Below are 17,480 nucleotides of genomic sequence, written 5' to 3'. Positions count from 1 at the left end.
TGAATCTAAAATACTTAACAGTTAACACTATCATATGAAGAAAAAAATAAAGAAAATACCAACAAGAATACAAAATCAAATGAAACAAATGTATGCAACTATACACTATAAAATAACTGATTCAAAATTTCACTCCATGTCCGGTACTATAAACCCTGGATCACCTTACTCGGAGAAGCATACCCCATTAGCCAATGCAGCGGTGACCCATTGGGCCCGGACCTGTGCTCGGGCTCAACCTCCTCGATTTCTGATGTGGTTGTTCTCCGGCCCGAAACCCTTGAAGAAGGTGGTCGGGTAGAGCCCGATGGGTCTCGTGACATGGTTGCCTTTCTTCTGTCCTCACTGAACTCCCGAGAACCGTTTCTATCTGTTTCTGTAGAGTAACTCTTCTCAAACGAACGGTCTGAACACGAGACGGGCCCGGCCCATGGCCCGGTCAACTTGTCAAAGTCTTCCGCCTCACTGCTCGGTGGAGCAGCAATCATTTCTTCCGGGTAATATCGACTAACATGAGTTCCATTTGTAAGTGTAAAGTTGAGTACTTTCATACAAGAACCACATCTTATACTGTGGTATCTTTTGTTGAAAAGAAGAAAGCTTTGAGGCAGCTGAAGAAGCTCGAAGCACCGGTAACACGCGATCCATGGGGACCCACCCGCGATTGGCCGGACATACTGCTTCTTCTTCTTCGGTTTCATGACTTCATTCGGTTGCCAGTGATCATCAGGTGCAGAGAACTCGGATACTGAATGGTTATGTTTTGGGCTTGACGGGCTGGAAAACTGTTGGCTGTGGTAAGTGTTGGGCCCGTAACTAGGCCCGCAACTAGGCCCGTTGCAGCAAACGTGCTGGCGGGGAAGCTGGGCCGAGAAATGACGGTCTTGTGGACAACAGTGATGGCACGAGCCAGCGTCTCGTCGTCTGTTCACTGCTGTTGCTTCCCCAGAAAACGCCATTCGCTGCCCGTATCTTCCCACATTGTTCAAAACATGATTATAGTATGAAGGAACTTGTTGCAGGTTCGGGTTTGTGTTCGAAATATTTGATCTTTCTAGCTGATCCTGCAGTTCCTGAACCAGTTTCAACAGCTCTATTCTTTCCATTTTTGGGTTTTCCGGGATCATTGGCGAACGATGCCTCGGGTTCTCATGGAACTCGTTCAAGCTGTAAAGCGATCTGTGGTTATCTTTAAACTCACTACGCCTATTGAAACGATACCAGTTTCCTGAATCGACATGTTCATCCCGTATTGAACCAATATGTTTCTTTCCACGGCCCTGATCGTCGGTTCCATCAAATGAAGACACACTGCCTTCATACCCGTAGTAACTGGTGCCAGCTAATCGTGCGGTTTCCATAGACTCTACCGAGCTGAAACGACCGAGTCTTTTTCGATGACGTAAATCAGCACTTCCGTCTTCTGATAACAACTCGTCTTCGTCCAGATACACAGGTTTTTTCTGTCGTGTATCAAGCAACTTCTCTGCAATCATGTTCTTAAAGCTCGACTTCGAGCCACCGTCAGAATCACTAACGACCCGTGTATTAGCAACCACTTCATCAAACTCACTATCACTCTCTTCAACTCCAGTATCGTTTCTACAGCTTACGAATTCAGTCTCGTGTCGGTTGACATTGTTATACGCTGTGTCTTCAGGCAATGACTCTGTGTCGGTTTCATTATTATCTGAAAGCTGCTCGAATTGCTGTTTGCTTGACGGATCCTCGAGTTGAACAACTGTAATGTTTTCATTCTGATATTGTTCTTGTTCTTGTTCATGTTCATGTTCTTGTTCATGTTCTTGTTTTATTATGTTATGAGGTGTGGCGTTTGGCGATGACTCTGTGTCGGTTTCATTATTATCTGAAAGCTGCTCGGATTGCTCTTTGCTTGACGAATGCTCGAGTCCAAGAACTTTAATGTTTTCATTCTGATAGTGTGCTTGTCCGTGTTCATGTTCTTGTTCTATTATGTTATGAGGTGTGGCTTCGGGCGATGACTCTGGATCCTCATGGCCCGAGAACTCAGTCGAGCTACGAGGCTCGTTATGAATGATTTGATCTGGTTCATGTTCATCGCTTGAATTAACCACTCGTTGATTTGAGCTGCTGCAGGGTTCTTGATCATTAGAAAGTTGTTTTATTTTCAAAGTTTCAGATGAATATTCGTTAACCGCGTCTTTAGTTGCTTCTTGATCTTTATTTGAGCTAAGAAGATCATTATAATCATCCTTTTGATCTGATTTATTAGTAGAATTAAGCACACATTGTTTATTTGAGCTGCTGCTTGCTTCGTGATCACCAAAAGCTCGGTCCAATTTCAGTTTTTCATGTTCGTCCGGATTTTGTGATGTGGTGTCAACCGTACTGTTAATCCGTTTCTTTGCTGCGTCAATACATTCAAATATTTAAACAAAAAACACAAAATCTTTGAACTCGAAGCATAAAACGTAGTGATTATATGTAAATAACCTTGAAGTTTTGCACCGCAGCCTCCACATGCATACACGGGAACATCTGATGGCTCGGCCAGCACTCTCCGGCATCTCGGGCACTTTACAATCCGGACTTTAGAATTCATAATTAGGAAAATGTTCAGTCAAATCACTTTTGAAAGCCCTGTAATTATTTAAGCAACAAACATTTGAATCAAATTAAGTAAGCACTAGACATACTACAAACGGGCCGTATAACACCGCCCGTATGATAAGTTGAATAGGTTAATGTGGGTCCATATTATAATACAATAAGGTTTTATACGAGCATAGCCTATATAACTTTATTGAAACTGACTTATGTGACATTGGTGTGTTGTGTCAGAAGTTATGCGGCCTGATTAACAAATGCTAAAAAGACATCATTTCAATTTTCACCTTTGATTGTCAAATAAATTGGTTTTTACTTTTAACCTCAAATAGAACAAAAAATGTCTCATATTGTTAAAATAATTAATGAATGGCACATTCTTTTTAAGTAAAAAAATGAGAACACAATCCAACATCCATGCCAAGTCAACCTTAAATGGTTTTCAGTCCAGGTTTGAACTTGTCTAGGTTAAATAGCTACAACCATGGAGATTCATCAGATCTTGTTCAATAACAATAGACAGTTGGACAAATATGAATTATAGTTGGTTGGAGCAAGTCAAATATTAAAAGATGTACAAAAAGTCAAACAGCTCAATTTTCTATTCTTTTTAATATTGGAATTTAAAATTATTATTTTCAGTTAATCTACAAATTTTTTTTATTTATTTTTTATTTTTTATAGAAGAAATTGATCATACCCAACTAAAAATCTTGAAACTGTGAATTTTTTAATCATTAAAAACAAGAACTCATTTCTTGAATATCAAATAGCCTGAAAAATCTTGTTTTTTTTGTTAAAAAAAAAATATTCAAGATTTTGAACCATGGAAATAAATCAAGAACTGAGTGTTAATTCATTAATAATTAATAAAACAGCATTAATATATATAAGAAAAAAAAAGCCTACAGGTTCTTGATTGATCAAAGATCTAAATCTCTGAAACATATAATCAAAATCAAGAACTAGGAATAAAAGAAAAATGAAGAACCTGAATATATTATTTATTGAGTGTAATAAATGAATATTATGGAAGGAATAGAAATGAAGATCACCTGAATTTGATAAATGTTGTTGATTACATGATAATCATCATCATATCCTGTGGAAACCTGGAGCTTTGTCTCTCTAGAAAAAAAAAAGTTTTTGGTGGGATGAAAAAGAAAAAGTATTGTTTACAAACTCTTGTAATGAAAGCTTCTGTGAAGTCTTGTGTTGAGTTTTTATGTGTCTTTCTCTCTCTAAATGTGATGTGTGTGTATGTGAGAGAGATGAAGTTTGGTTGTGATGCATTTAAAGCCACGTAACTCATATTAAATTGCATATATTTTGAAAACAAGAATATTATATTACATAAACAAAATATTATGATAATAAATTAAACCCATGATAATTAGCTTTAACTGATTCATCCTTTAATTTTAATTATTATGTTGTGATTTAATAAAAAGTAATTAAAAAAATGTGATCGATTAACTTGGGGTGGACCCCACCTTATTGATACAAATAATTTGGGCGTCAATGTGGTGGCGTCTCCCATTTTAGCGTCGGCCTCGTTTTTATGTTTGGAATGACGTGGCTTTGGTGCCCCTCTTTTTTATTTGCAAAGGGTAGTCTAACAAAGGTGTTTCTTAAAAATTTTTAATAAATAATCATTTTCTTTCTATAACAATAAAAATAAGTTTATTTAGTAATTAAAATGTTTTTTAATTAACAATATTAACAAATTTCTTTAATCATAAAAATGTAACTTTAAAAGAAAAATACATTTCATCATTCAAAATACCAAACATAAATAAAATAAGAATTACATAAAGTTTGTTTAAAATGCAGATTAATTATTGCATTACATAATCATAATAAATTAAAACTAGTACAATGAGCTTTAATTGACTCTTCATTTAATTTTAATTAATATGTTGCGGTTTAATTAAAAAAATTGAAAAAAATGTATTGATTAAATTGAAGTGGACCCCGCCTCTTTGATACAAACAATTTGGACGTTAATGTGGTGGCTTCTCCCCTTTAACGCCGGTCTTGTTTTGATGTTTGGGATGATGTGGCTTTGGTGCCCTCATTTTAATATCCGCAACAGGTAGTCTAAGAAAGGTGTTTCTTAAATCTTTCTAATAAATAATAATTTTTTTCTATAATAATAAAAATAAGTTTATTTAGTAATTAAAAATGCTTTGTAAATAAAAATATTAACAAACTTCTTTAATAATAAAAATGTAACTTTAAAAACAAAATACATTTCATCATTCAAAATACCAAACATAAATAAAATAAGAATTACATGAAGTTTGTTTAAATGCAGATTAATAATAAAAATGTAACTTTAAAAGCAATATACATTTCATCATTCAAAAATCAAAATACCAAACATAAATAAAATAAGAATTACATGAAGTTTGTTTAAATGCAGATTAATAATGTTTATTTTCTTAATTTTAAATGTGCATTTATTTATGCATTATATAGCAATAAAGTTTGTTCATACATTACATTACAATAAAGATAAATATATATAATGATTCGTAATATGAATATTATTATATATATATGAACTTCTATACTTAGCCTGAGAACTTAAGACTATCACCGTCACCGCCCTTCGGTTTGCTCGGTGTAACAAAGCCGAGCTCACGCATGTCGCATCCCTTCCCCATCTCGCATAGGTGGGGTGTTGTTCATTTTACAGAAATGATATCCAAGTCGTCTCTTTTTTGTTTCTTTAATCCATACTCAACTCCCTGGTACATATTATAATCATGTGTAACATATTTTATAAAATACTCACGCTATACACGAGACATTACCTCCTTTCACCTTTTCTATATTACTTAAATTCATAGTTAATATACTCAGTTTTTATATTTGCTTAAATCATTATTGAAAATAACTAATATGTGTTCTAGAATAAATGTTCAAAATTAAATAGCTCGATTTATTTTTATTTTAACCAGCATTAAATTAAAATGCTACATGTGAGAATTATGATGGATGTAGTTGATGTTTTTTCATAAATAAATTATTAATATTCATTCACTCACTAATCACATCAATGATATTAGTATATTTGAATATATTGGAGTTATTAACACAAACCGTTTTATAATGAATATATTTTTCATAGAATCAAATAGACCATCATAAAATACTTGTTATCACTTATTTTTGCTAATTATTTTCATATATACTGCCCTCCATTATTTTCTTTTTTATAAATGCCAAATATATTAAAAAAAGAAAAACAGACAAATCACAAGAAGCAAGAAGTCTAAGCATACAAACAAAGAAAAATCAACTAACTACATCCCTAACCACCAAGGAATACATACAAAGAAAAGTTAACGGAATTGAATGGCCCTCCATTATTTAAGTTACGAAACTGTAATTAGGCTAGTTACTCGGTGTGTTTGTTTATTTTAAATTTTAATTTGATTAATAAAAGTTAAAGTCAATCACATTGACTTCTAGCTTTTATTATGTCAGGCTTCAATCAATAATGATATGCCACGTAGCATGCTAACATCCATATACTTATATATTAAACCAACACAACTTTTCATATCTTATTCAATTGGATTCTTCACATAGGATGCTAAGTGTACACGTTTTCGTTTTTACAAAAATGAAAAATATATTGATGCCAAGTGTACACGTTTCCATTTTTACAATTTTCCCTTCATGAATAATAAAATGAAAAATATATTGTTGATGGAAATCAAACTCAATACCTTGCATTTAAAATGTTTATGGCTTACCAACTCAACTAGAATAAATTGATGTTAGCATTATCTTTTTCTTAATTGGTATAGTTTCACAACCTTGCATTTTGTTTTGTTACCCGTGTATCACACGGGCTTTATCCTAGTTATCCAATAAAACATAAAACACAACCATTATGGTGCAGCGTAATTTCTGCTTATATTTAATGTATGCCCTTTAATTCATTTAATTTGACAATAGTAATTAATTAATTATTATTAAAAACATATACAAATATACAATAGCAAATAGTCCCATCATGAACTTGTGGTGAAACCAAGATCCAACAAACGACATAAACATAAGTAGTGGAATTGAAAAAAATTGACAAGACACACTAAAACACACGTATAGAAGGGCGAAAGCTAGGGCATATCTCTCTGTTCTTCTTCTTTTTTTTAATTTGGATAAAAAAGACAAAGGTGCAAACTAGCTTAACTATCATATCATATGGATCGTATAATCTTTTTTGCCTTATCATACACGTCATATTATATGCAGCGTATGATATGATAAGGGAAAAATGTCAAACAACCTGTACAACTATTGTTAGGGGGTGTTTGGTAGAGGGAATTGAGAGGTGAGAAATGGAATTGGAAAGAATTCTCTTGTTTGTTTATGAAAGAAAGAGGTGAGAAATGGAAATAAACCATTTCCATTTCTCTGATTTTGTTTCTCTAAAAAAAGTGGAGAATTGGATTTCTAGGGTTTCATTTCTCAGCCTCACTCTCTCACGCCTCTCCCTGCTTTGTTGTTTTGTTCATCAATACATAACGTTAATGCAGAATGCTGATGCAGCCAATTACTCGATCTATATTCATTCGGAACCTGGTTTTGTATTCGACGAAACCACCACTAGGTCCGCCTTCTTTTATGGTCGGCAGTTAAGCAATAACATTAAGGTGATCAAACATCCTCCTCTATAACATCTTTATTGATTATTATTTTTATAATTGTTGGAGATATAGCATTCGAGTTGTCTCTTATCTTGTCCAATGATTGTAGTGGTGATGTTACAGGTAGGTTGGGGCGAATCCACTATGATTGAAGCTGAAAGATTGCTGCTTCGAGCAGCTCTTCAAAATCCTGCAAACCAGAGGTTTATTCTTTTATCAGACAGGTAAATAAATAATAATACTCTTGTCATCATCTTTGTTATACTTCTTTTAAGGCTGCAATTGCTGTCGTTGTGGATTGTGATGATTTGGGTTTTTGAATTTGATCACATTTTTCTTTTTGTGCAGTTGTGTTCCCCTCTACAACTTTAGCTATATTTACAATTATCTGATGGGATCTTCTAAAAGTTTCGTGGACAGGTGTGGTTATTACTTTCATTTGCTCTTTGCAAGTTGCAAATTATCTGATCTTAGTTATACGGGGTGTTTGGATGTGTGCTTTGATGATTATTATCAGATGTTGAGTAACTATTATGAAATAAGATATGGTGCAGAAAATATTGCTTTGCTGCCAAACAATGTATACATAAGGGTATATAAGTAATTTTATCTTACCTTGAATAGTTAGTTAGTTTATTTGACACCAGAAAATCATAAACAAACGTAGGTTGCCCAAATACTCGAAACTGATTATTGCAACTTGTAGTTGAAGTAATCAGATAATTACTTCCATTCAAACACCCTAGTATAAACTGTTGTTGATCTGGGCTTTAAGTGTTTTAGCTTTCTTGATATGAAAGAAGGTCGCTACAATCCTAGGACGTCTTCTGTTATACCAATGGGGAAATGGCGAAAAGCCTCACAGGTTGAACCATATTTTTATCACATTTTGTCTTATACAATTTTGCCTTAATTTGGCTCCTTTTAATTGAACTTTTCAGTGGATTGCTTTAATTAGAAGCCATGCAAAAGTTGTAGCATATGACGGCATCGTATTTCCAGTTTTTAAGAAGTTATGTAAGGTTTGTATTTCCATTTTTGTTATAACATCAGAAAAGGACAACATATGAACATATTGGTTTTTATTTGTTACTAACATTATTTATTTAATGTTTTTCAGAGACGTCCACCCTTAGATTATAGTAAAGGAAAACAGAATTATGTAAGTTATTACATTTTCTTGAAATCATTTTAAGGTCAGCCTAAAACTCAATTGTGATTTTTTTTTTTCAAAATATGCAGAAACTTCAGAAGCAGCGTAATTGCATTCCTGATGAGCATTATGTGCAGACATTACTTGCAGTAAGAAACATTTTTTAATTTCTTATGAAATCTTATTTCCCTTTATAATAAGGTTTAAATTGTGTGTCCTAAGATGAATGATCTCGAGGGAGAGCTTGAAAGGCGAACTGTGACATACACTTCATGGATCCAGTCCGCCACAAACATGGAAACGAGAAGCTGGCATCTTGTAACCTATAACTATGCAAGTGCCAACCCTCAACAAATCCAAAGAATCAAGGTTATATATTGTATGTTTTTCTATCATTATTCATTTTGCTTAAAATGGCGAAACCACTTATATATATTGCAATTGCAGGATATAAACCATGTGTATTATGAGACTGAACACCGAACAGAATGGTGTAAGACTAATGGAATATTGGTCCCCTGTTTTCTGTTTGCTCGCAAGTTCTCTAGAGACGGGGCCATGCGGCTTCTGGCTGAAGGGAATTTTGATGCATCTGCTCTGCAACATACGACTCCATGACTGGTAGGAAATATCTAGATTGAATAGCAATTTGTCATCATAGATACAGTGTATACACAGTAACTGTCTAAAAATAGATGTCATTAAAATGACTTGTTCCCCCATCTTCAGGCATGTTTCTTTGAAAACGAACACGTTGTTGTAAAATGAATAATAAGTGACTAAGCCCAAAAAAACGGACTGGTGTTGCCATTGTGCAAAACCAACTAAGTTTTATAAGTGGATGGTATCTTATGAAGTGTTTGTATTATTTCTTTCTTTTTACTGGATTCGGTTGGTAATCACCTCATCCGTGCATAGCGTTAACTGTTATAATTCTCTGTTTATTTCCTATGTACCAAACAAGAGAAATGATTCTCAGCTATATTTCTCTACTGAAATATCTGTACAACCAAACAGAACAGTCAATTCTCATTCTCCAGACCAATTCCCTTTCTCTGCAATTCCATTTCTCTATTCCATTTCTCTACAATTCCATTCTCTGTACCAAACACCCCCTTAGTGGTTGTTTCAAAAATTTATTTGTCGATCAAAATAGCATACAAGTCGTATGACTTGGCCCTCATACGACCCTTAAGGCCTTTTCACCTATCATACAATTTGCATTACTGTCAAAATGACTTGTTTGACCACTTTTCGTCTTAGCGTGTCATGTACGGCCATGTGCATAGCGCATAAGTGTTGTTTGTATAGCGAAATTTTGGTCCACGATTTTCAAATATACCTTATTAAAAAGATGTTAACTACTTAATCACTAGTAATATACTTTCTTTAAACAAGTATAAAAATAATTACCTATTTTTTTTATAAAAAAATATATACGTTATAAAATAAAATATACAACTGTCATAAATGATTGTTTCGTTATTCAAAAGAATGCCATTCATTTTGTTTGTTTTTTTGCCACATGGTCGCCCTTGTGGACAACTATTTGCTTTGCTTTCATTTATTTTGGTAATACAAATTGCTTTTGTTAAATAAATTCTATCAATTGAGTTTTATCAAAAGAATATTATTAACTTTCTTACAGATTCTTGACTTTTAAATACTTTTACAAGTTGAAGTATGCGGATTATGCACATCTTAGTATTCATATTCGAACCTCTAAATTTTACTCTATAAATATAAAGGAAAAAGTTGAGTCTCAATACACTAGAGCTTCTATAATAGAGAGAGTTTTATAGAAAGGTAAAATGATCCTCCAGTTAGAGGCTTACAATTCATCTCCATAAATAATGTATAAATCGAGAAAAATAATAAAATAACTTGTTGTGAGTAAAATGGATATAATGATGGAGAGTCGGATGCTATATGTTTTTTAAAAGATACAAACAGTTTAAATAAGGTAGTGAATTTTATTTTTAGTTAAATTATACAGATCGAAATAGAGATTTGAATGAGAATAGTCGAATACTCTAAAATAGTCTCACTTGAGGCTCTTTAAATCTTATAATAACCAAGAGCATATATTTATGTAGTTATAACAAATTTAGAGAGAAAAGTATTATAAATATAAAAATAGTTTACTTAATAAATTAATATTTTAAATAACATTACTCAGTTAATAAGTGTTTCTTTCTAAGCAAATGATATTAGATTTCGGATAGTTAATGTTGTATAGTTTACATGGTAAAAATTATTTCACATGATATTATTATATTATTACAACATAGACAGGTTTGGTTTGGTAATATTCTAAGATTTCTTGTATGTTCACTTCACAATTTAAAATTCAATATTTACTATTTAGGCCAGGATATAGACGTGTTAAGCCAAGCTCAATTTAGGCTTACTTAATTACCTCTTTTTATATGTTTATACAAGTTAAAACTTATTTCATATGACACAATTACATTGTAGCTTATCTAAACTAACTTATAAGTGGCCGGTCTCATTTACATCTTATTTAAGGTTTTCCGTGTGCCTTTAGGGTATCTGTTTATGAAGTGAAAAACGTTCTGCCATATAGACATGGAGTATTTTCAGTTTTATGCGTAGTGGTTTCATGCCCATACAATAATTAAATAGCATTTAAATTAATTTTTTTGAAAGAAAAAGATGTGATTGGCCATTAAACCAAATTCTCTGCCCAAACATCGATAAAAAACACCTCACCCGTAGTAGGAGCGTTTTCATAAAGGAAAAATAAAGTTGAACTAAACTAACGTCTTATTAAGACGGATGCCCTTAAACATATCCGATCACAGGAAATACAAGTTCTCATCGGTCACCACCACCGAAGGAAAACACGTAGGCCACTGGCCACCTGGTGGATAACACTATCTCTCCAGTGACATCATGGCATGTGGCACATGCATGACATCATGCTTTAGCTATAGTGACGTCATCAAACTTCTAGAACATGGATAGCCAAGACGAAAAGTCAAAGCATCCGTTCCTTGTTTCCTCTAATATGCAAAGTTTTCTGTTCCGGATATAGAATATTTTATGACATAGTTTTTCTTTCTTTTTTTTTTTTTTTTTTGGAACGACCTGAGCCCGTTCGGTAATCACTACATGACAACATAAACCTGTAAACCAAGGTTATGCTATTAAATATTAACTTGATTTTGTTATTTATTGTGATGAACTAAACCGATGTCGTTCGGTGTTAATATTCGTTTTTATGGTTTCTTATATATTCCGATACAGAGTTTTTAGGGCGTTAATTTTTTACGGTCTAACACGTTGCAACATGCGGCCGTGCTTGTTATTTATATTTTGTAGCTTTTTTTTTAACTACTTAAAAAGCAAAACCATTATTATTATTATTATTATTATTATTATTATTATTATTATTATTAATTCATTCATTTATATTTTATGCTTCACATGTGTTGAATAGATATAGAATATTAGAACCACATTATAATAAGAAATCAATCTCCACCTCCATATAAAATAAAATAGTTTTTCTAGTGGATAAGGATGCATTTCTTTTGTTTCTTGCCATTATTTGATTTATACTTCGTTATTCTACATTTGTTACTTTCTAAAAAGTGGTAACTAATTAAAAGTTAAATAAGATCAAATATCGTCTCGCTCTCTTTCAATCTTCTTTTTGTTTTGTTTAGCATTTTTTGCTTTGTTTAGTGTGATTAGTTTTCGTGTGTTTCTCTTTTCTAATCTTATACATGCATTTGAGGGTCGTTTTCTTGGGTCTTTGTAAGTTTTTGTCATCATGTCTAGCTTATTATCGCTAGTCAGGTTCATTTTAATAAAAGTTTTGTGGGTTGGATGTTTTGGGCTTGAATAAATCGAGGCAATAGTTTCAAGTCCCGATCGATAAACAAATACGAAGTAAACAAGTAACTCTCGTTTATATTTATCAGAAAATATAACTCAAAAAACTGATTACAATATTTCAAACCCTAACTCGCTTTGAATCTTGATGAACCCTAACTTGGTTGCGTCTAGATAAACCTTAACTCGGTTACATCTTGTGTATGTCTCTATAGATGAACCTTAATTCGGTTGTATCTCACACTTTTCTAGATGAACCCTAACTCGGTTGCATCTCACACGTTGTGTTAATGTCTAACCATAACTAAGTTTATATAGACCAATCTAATTTGTTTGTCAAAACATTACTTATTATAATTACATAACAATTAAAAAACATAACCATCTATAACCGATTTCTCAATTTTATTCCATTAAGTTTACTTTATATGTTAATCTCTTGTGTTTCTTTACTTGATTGACATGTTTTTCCAATAATGGTGGTTTAGGTATAAAGCAACAATAATATTTAGCTTGCTTTTAAGAATCAATCAAATGATTTGATCCCTCAAATATGGAACACTTGAATGTGGACACAATTTATGTTAGGCCAAAATGAGACCTAGGCATCATTTGCATCATTTAATTTCAACCACAAAATCATGCCTGACATAACATAGGAACACATTAGAAAATCAGCTAACACACTAATATTATTAAATATGCTTGTACATGTGTAGTATCTAATCCTATAAAAAACTTACCAAGAGTCCCCTTAACGTTTACACTTGCTTGGTTACATCACTACACACGGGTAATATAGTTCTTACATTAACATTTTTTTCAAAATAAAACCTATTGTGTTATCTATTTGTTGAAGGATATAATCTTGATTTCTTATATGATCGGGGTTAAGTAGGACAACCGATATATGCAAGGAGTGAATCGCATAAAGAGTTTGAAGATAAATAAGATAAATCTTAGAGTTTAAATTAAATACTCAGTCTTGAAGATAACTGTTAGAGTCAGAGATAGAGTTTATTAGTTATCTGTTTAAGTATTATTAAGAATTAGATTTACAATAGGAGTCGAGTTAGTAGTATTGATATCTGTAGAGAGTTTGGGTGTGATTTTCGTTCTAATAATATTGAAAGTCTGTTTATCAAGATCTGGGCCAACATTTGTACTAGTCAAGCAAATTAAATAAATTATATATGTTCTAATCAAATAAGCAAAATGAATTGTATTTACACAAGTCAATTAAACTAATTAATGTACTAGCATGTTAGGCAAACATTTAGGTAATCGAACTCGGTAATTAACACGAAATCGGGCTCTACAAGCTTCAAATAGAGCCCAATTTTTTAAACATAAACTATGCATTATGGTTACTAAAATCATGCTTTATTTGTTTGTTTGGCGTTTAAACTAACATTAGAAGTCATTTCTCTTTAAAAGCGGGTGACACACGAAAGCATACATCCCCGATTGCAGTAGTGTTACACTCGTGTTTCAATAACAAGAAAATTTATATGAAATTTGTAGGTTGTTTTAAAATAAAATGCTAAGTTAATGTCTACAAATAAGCTAAGATTTGGGTAGTTGAAATACATCATAGGAAGGTTCTCTTTAGATTTCAAGTTTAAGGTCTACACTCTACAAAGACCTCCTATGTCAATAATAAAATGTTACCTAATTTCCACAAACAAATGATTTTTTGAGCCCACTTGCTTGGAGAAAAAGAAAACTTAAATAAAGACACAAAATTCATATATGTGGTAGAGATGCATGCACATACAAGCAAGACCAAGGACTTTGTCTACCATGACTATGTCACATTACCCTTGACTTGATATGCATGACCAGTTGACCAGGACAAAGTCTAACACCCCCTTTCTAAGAGTAACATATATTTTAAAAAAGAATAGAATATAAACAATTATTGCAACATTTAGTAAGTTGAATCATCATCTTTTATTGTAGAAAAAATATGTTGGGTTCCATTTTCATAAAACTATACTGACCTATTTATTGTGTATTCTTCTAATGTTCCACTTAGGCTGAGGGGTGTGGGGCGCAATCCTGGGCGCGAGAGCCCCTCCGCTCGCGCCTCGGGGCGCTAAGCCCACACCACCGGGGCGCGAGCCGGGGCGCGAGCGGGGCGCGAGCGCGGAAATCCAGGCAGGCGTGAGTGTGGTCGCGGGAGAAGAGAGAGGAAAAGCTGGTGGGCCCGCCCAAAAGAGCCGTTGAGCTCCGTTTTTTTTTTAAAAAAACCTTTAAAAACTCCTATATAATACCCCAAAATCAACCCATTTCAACCATATCAAAACACAACTTCAATCTCCAAACTCATATATAATATCCCAAACTCCTATATAATACCCAAAAATGTCTGGAAATTGGTACCCAAACCTAGATTCAGATTATAGTTACGACGATTTATGGTCGTCACCAGACCAATCGATGTTTTATACGGGGCCGCAAGAAACATCCGGCTTTCAACCATCCAACATACAACCGTCTCCTAACTTTGTTGTTCCAGAGACACAAGAATCACACGGTGATGCTACGGGAGCAAGAAGACGCGTCCACCGGAAAAAACAACTTGCAACGGACGGGCCGGGACCGGCTTCGACTCCGAGGACGAAACGGAAAACCACTCCGTGGTCATCGGATGAGAAGGAAGCCTTGTGTCGGGCTTGGATAGTCATTTCTGAGGATCGCGTTGCGGTAATTGTTTTAACGTTTTTAAAAATGATTTTTAATAAAAAAGTTAACTGGAAATCTAATTTAATTATTCATTTTGCAGCCGACTACCAAAAAAGCAAGGTTTTTTGGACAAAGGTTAGGGAGACGTTCTATACGCTCGTTGGGAGTACAGAGCGAAACGCCGATATGATTTCGGGTCGGTGGTCCGAAATCAAAAAATTTGTCGGCTTGTTTACTAATCTTTTCAACAGGAACGCCGGTCGTATGAGACCAAGTGGCAGTGATGATTTGGCGGTTTACAATTTCACTGTCGAAGAGTGGAGGCAGGAGTGTTTGCGGAGGTATGGGACGGTGAAGACGTGGGACGATTTAAAGTTGTGGGAGAGGTTGAAAAGGTGTTCCAAGTGGGTTGAGCTTGTGGCGCCGGACCTTGATGCGGAAGTAGGGCCGAAACGGACTAAAACTAGTTCGTCTGGAGCGTATAGCACTTCTGCCGGGTCGGATTGCCGCGTTGGATTCGACCTAAACATTGCGGGGGAGGAAACGTCTTCACCGCCGAGGAGGCGGCCATTGGGACGGGACGCCAAGGGGAAAAAACCGGCTGAGGGGGGAGCCGTAAACATCGTCGATCTTGTTGAATCCCTCAATAAATTCAACAAAACCATGGAGGTGGTCTCTAATGACAAAAAGGAAAAAAGTCGAATGAGAGATTTGGACTTCCTTACAAGAGACTTCAGTAACCTAAATCCGGTCGATCAAATGCTGATGGAAAAGCAAAAGGAACGTATCCGAAAGAGGTTGATCGAAGAAGACCAAGCCGAAGAATAAGAATAATGTTTTTTTAGTACTTTAATTTTTATTTTATTTTTAGATATTAATGTGTTTTTTTTTAATGTGTGTTTTTTTTAATAATTTATGAGTTTTTTTAATAATACGTTTTTTGAATATATTTATAAAAAAATAAAAAAAAAAATCCGCTTGAGCCCCTGCTGGAGCCCCTCCACACCAGGGCCAGGGGCTCCAGCGGGGGCTCCAACACCCATCTTATCCAGTTTCTCTCTCTGCCACACGTCACAATATTATTGGCTTGAGCCCCCACTCGCGCCCCCGTTAGAGCCCCCCACACCCCTCAGCCTTACAATGTTAGCTCAGTATTAACTGTTTTTCAAATCATCAACTTACTTTGATTGACTCTTTAGTTGACCTTTTGACTTAAGTGTTTCTTCCAGTTTTGAAATTTCAGATTTGACTAGACACATTTTGAACAACCCATCTTTTGCCCTCTTATCAAAAAATTTTGTATCCGCCACTTGCTCGAACTCAAGGTCTTTTGAATAAACATGGAATTCTAAGTGAGTGGCGCAAAAAACCCGTACCTGGAACCGAACCAAAAAAAAAAATACCCTGAACCAATTTTTTATACCCGGGTATTCTATACCCGAAACCTGAACCGACCCTACCAGTAGGGTATGGATAGGGTATGCATTTTGAGCTCAGTACTCGTACCTAGAACTGTACCCGATTTATACACGTAAATACCCGGAAGCGGTCATACCCTATAACCATACCTGGTTATACCCGATACCAAATTTTTTTAATACCCGAAGTAATATAAAGTAAATAATTTGTACTTGAGTCCATTTATGGTTTTTGTAATATATTTTAATTATTGTTTTAAATTACAAAGCAAATTAATTTATAAACGAATTTAAATATGTATAAAAAATAACAAATTCAAAGGAGGGTATTAATACCTGGTCATACCCGGACACATATCCGATACCTGGTTATACCCGAACCCGATCATACCCTACCCAGGTGCCTAAGGTTGAGTTTTTCTCTTCAATACCCTACCCAAACTAATAAATGCAGAATTATAAGAGATAGAATTGAGAGAGAGAAATGTAAAGAAGATGGATTACTCCAAACAAGTTCATAGCTGCCCTCTTATTAGGGTTCGTATTGTTTAAGTACACGGTTACATGATATCACATTTACACCTAGACCCCTATTATATTACCTAATTACAAGAAAGCCCCTAATCCCAAATCTACCATATCACGAACCTTATCCAATTTCTCTCAACACCCGATTTTCAACTACCTGATCATACTTGAACCCAATTCCATACCCGAAACCGGATATCAGAATAAACCCAATTGTGCACCTCTATTTGCAAGCATTTAGTGGTCCAAAAAAGCCCATACATAAATTGGTCCAAGCCCAGTCCTTCAATAATCGCATTTGATTTGAAGCCCAATCTTTTTATTTAAAAACCAGCTTAAGCCACCCCCGTTACATTGTAGTAGGGATGATATATATTTTTCTTCATAAATACCCACACACATACTTGTACTGATTAGCCTATTCAATACGGGTATTGATATCAAAATTATAGGTTTTGAGTAATTGGTACAAATGGGTATTTCGATGCGATAACCGTTTTTGTACCGCTAAACCTTTTTTCTCTCTCCCTAAATCTTCAATAAATTTTGGTACCGGTACCCGAATAACATAAAAGT

At 34.3% G+C, this 17,480-nt stretch overlaps 2 protein-coding genes across 2 annotated transcripts; one reads left to right on the top strand and one right to left on the bottom strand.

Annotated features, from left to right (window-relative positions):
* Positions 1-29: 29 nt before the first annotated feature.
* LOC143576558 (uncharacterized) lies at positions 30-2,630 on the bottom strand. The gene is made up of 2 exons (XM_077060622.1): positions 2,476-2,630; positions 30-2,389 (listed from the first exon to the last, which is right to left on the bottom strand). The coding sequence occupies exons 1-2, from the start codon at positions 2,582-2,584 to the stop codon at positions 147-149; spliced, it is 2,352 nt and encodes a 783-aa protein (XP_076916737.1). The 5' UTR covers positions 2,585-2,630; the 3' UTR covers positions 30-146.
* Positions 2,631-7,139: 4,509 nt separating this feature from the next.
* LOC143576557 (glycosyltransferase BC10-like) lies at positions 7,140-9,031 on the top strand. Its single transcript, XM_077060621.1, has 9 exons — positions 7,140-7,262; positions 7,380-7,480; positions 7,605-7,676; positions 8,040-8,121; positions 8,198-8,278; positions 8,377-8,418; positions 8,499-8,558; positions 8,632-8,778; positions 8,857-9,031. Exons 1-9 carry the CDS (start codon positions 7,140-7,142, stop codon positions 9,025-9,027), a joined length of 879 nt encoding a protein of 292 aa, XP_076916736.1. The 3' UTR covers positions 9,028-9,031.
* Positions 9,032-17,480: the final 8,449 nt, after the last annotated feature.

The sequence above is a fragment of the Bidens hawaiensis genome, unplaced genomic scaffold (genome assembly GCF_021521415.1).
Source record: "Bidens hawaiensis isolate Kalapana, Puna unplaced genomic scaffold, B.hawaiensis_p1.1 tig00028238_1, whole genome shotgun sequence".
In the NCBI taxonomy this organism is placed as follows: domain Eukaryota; kingdom Viridiplantae; phylum Streptophyta; class Magnoliopsida; order Asterales; family Asteraceae; genus Bidens; species Bidens hawaiensis.
Note: the sequence above shows the minus strand (reverse complement) of the source record. Positions and strands in the feature narration are given on the sequence as shown.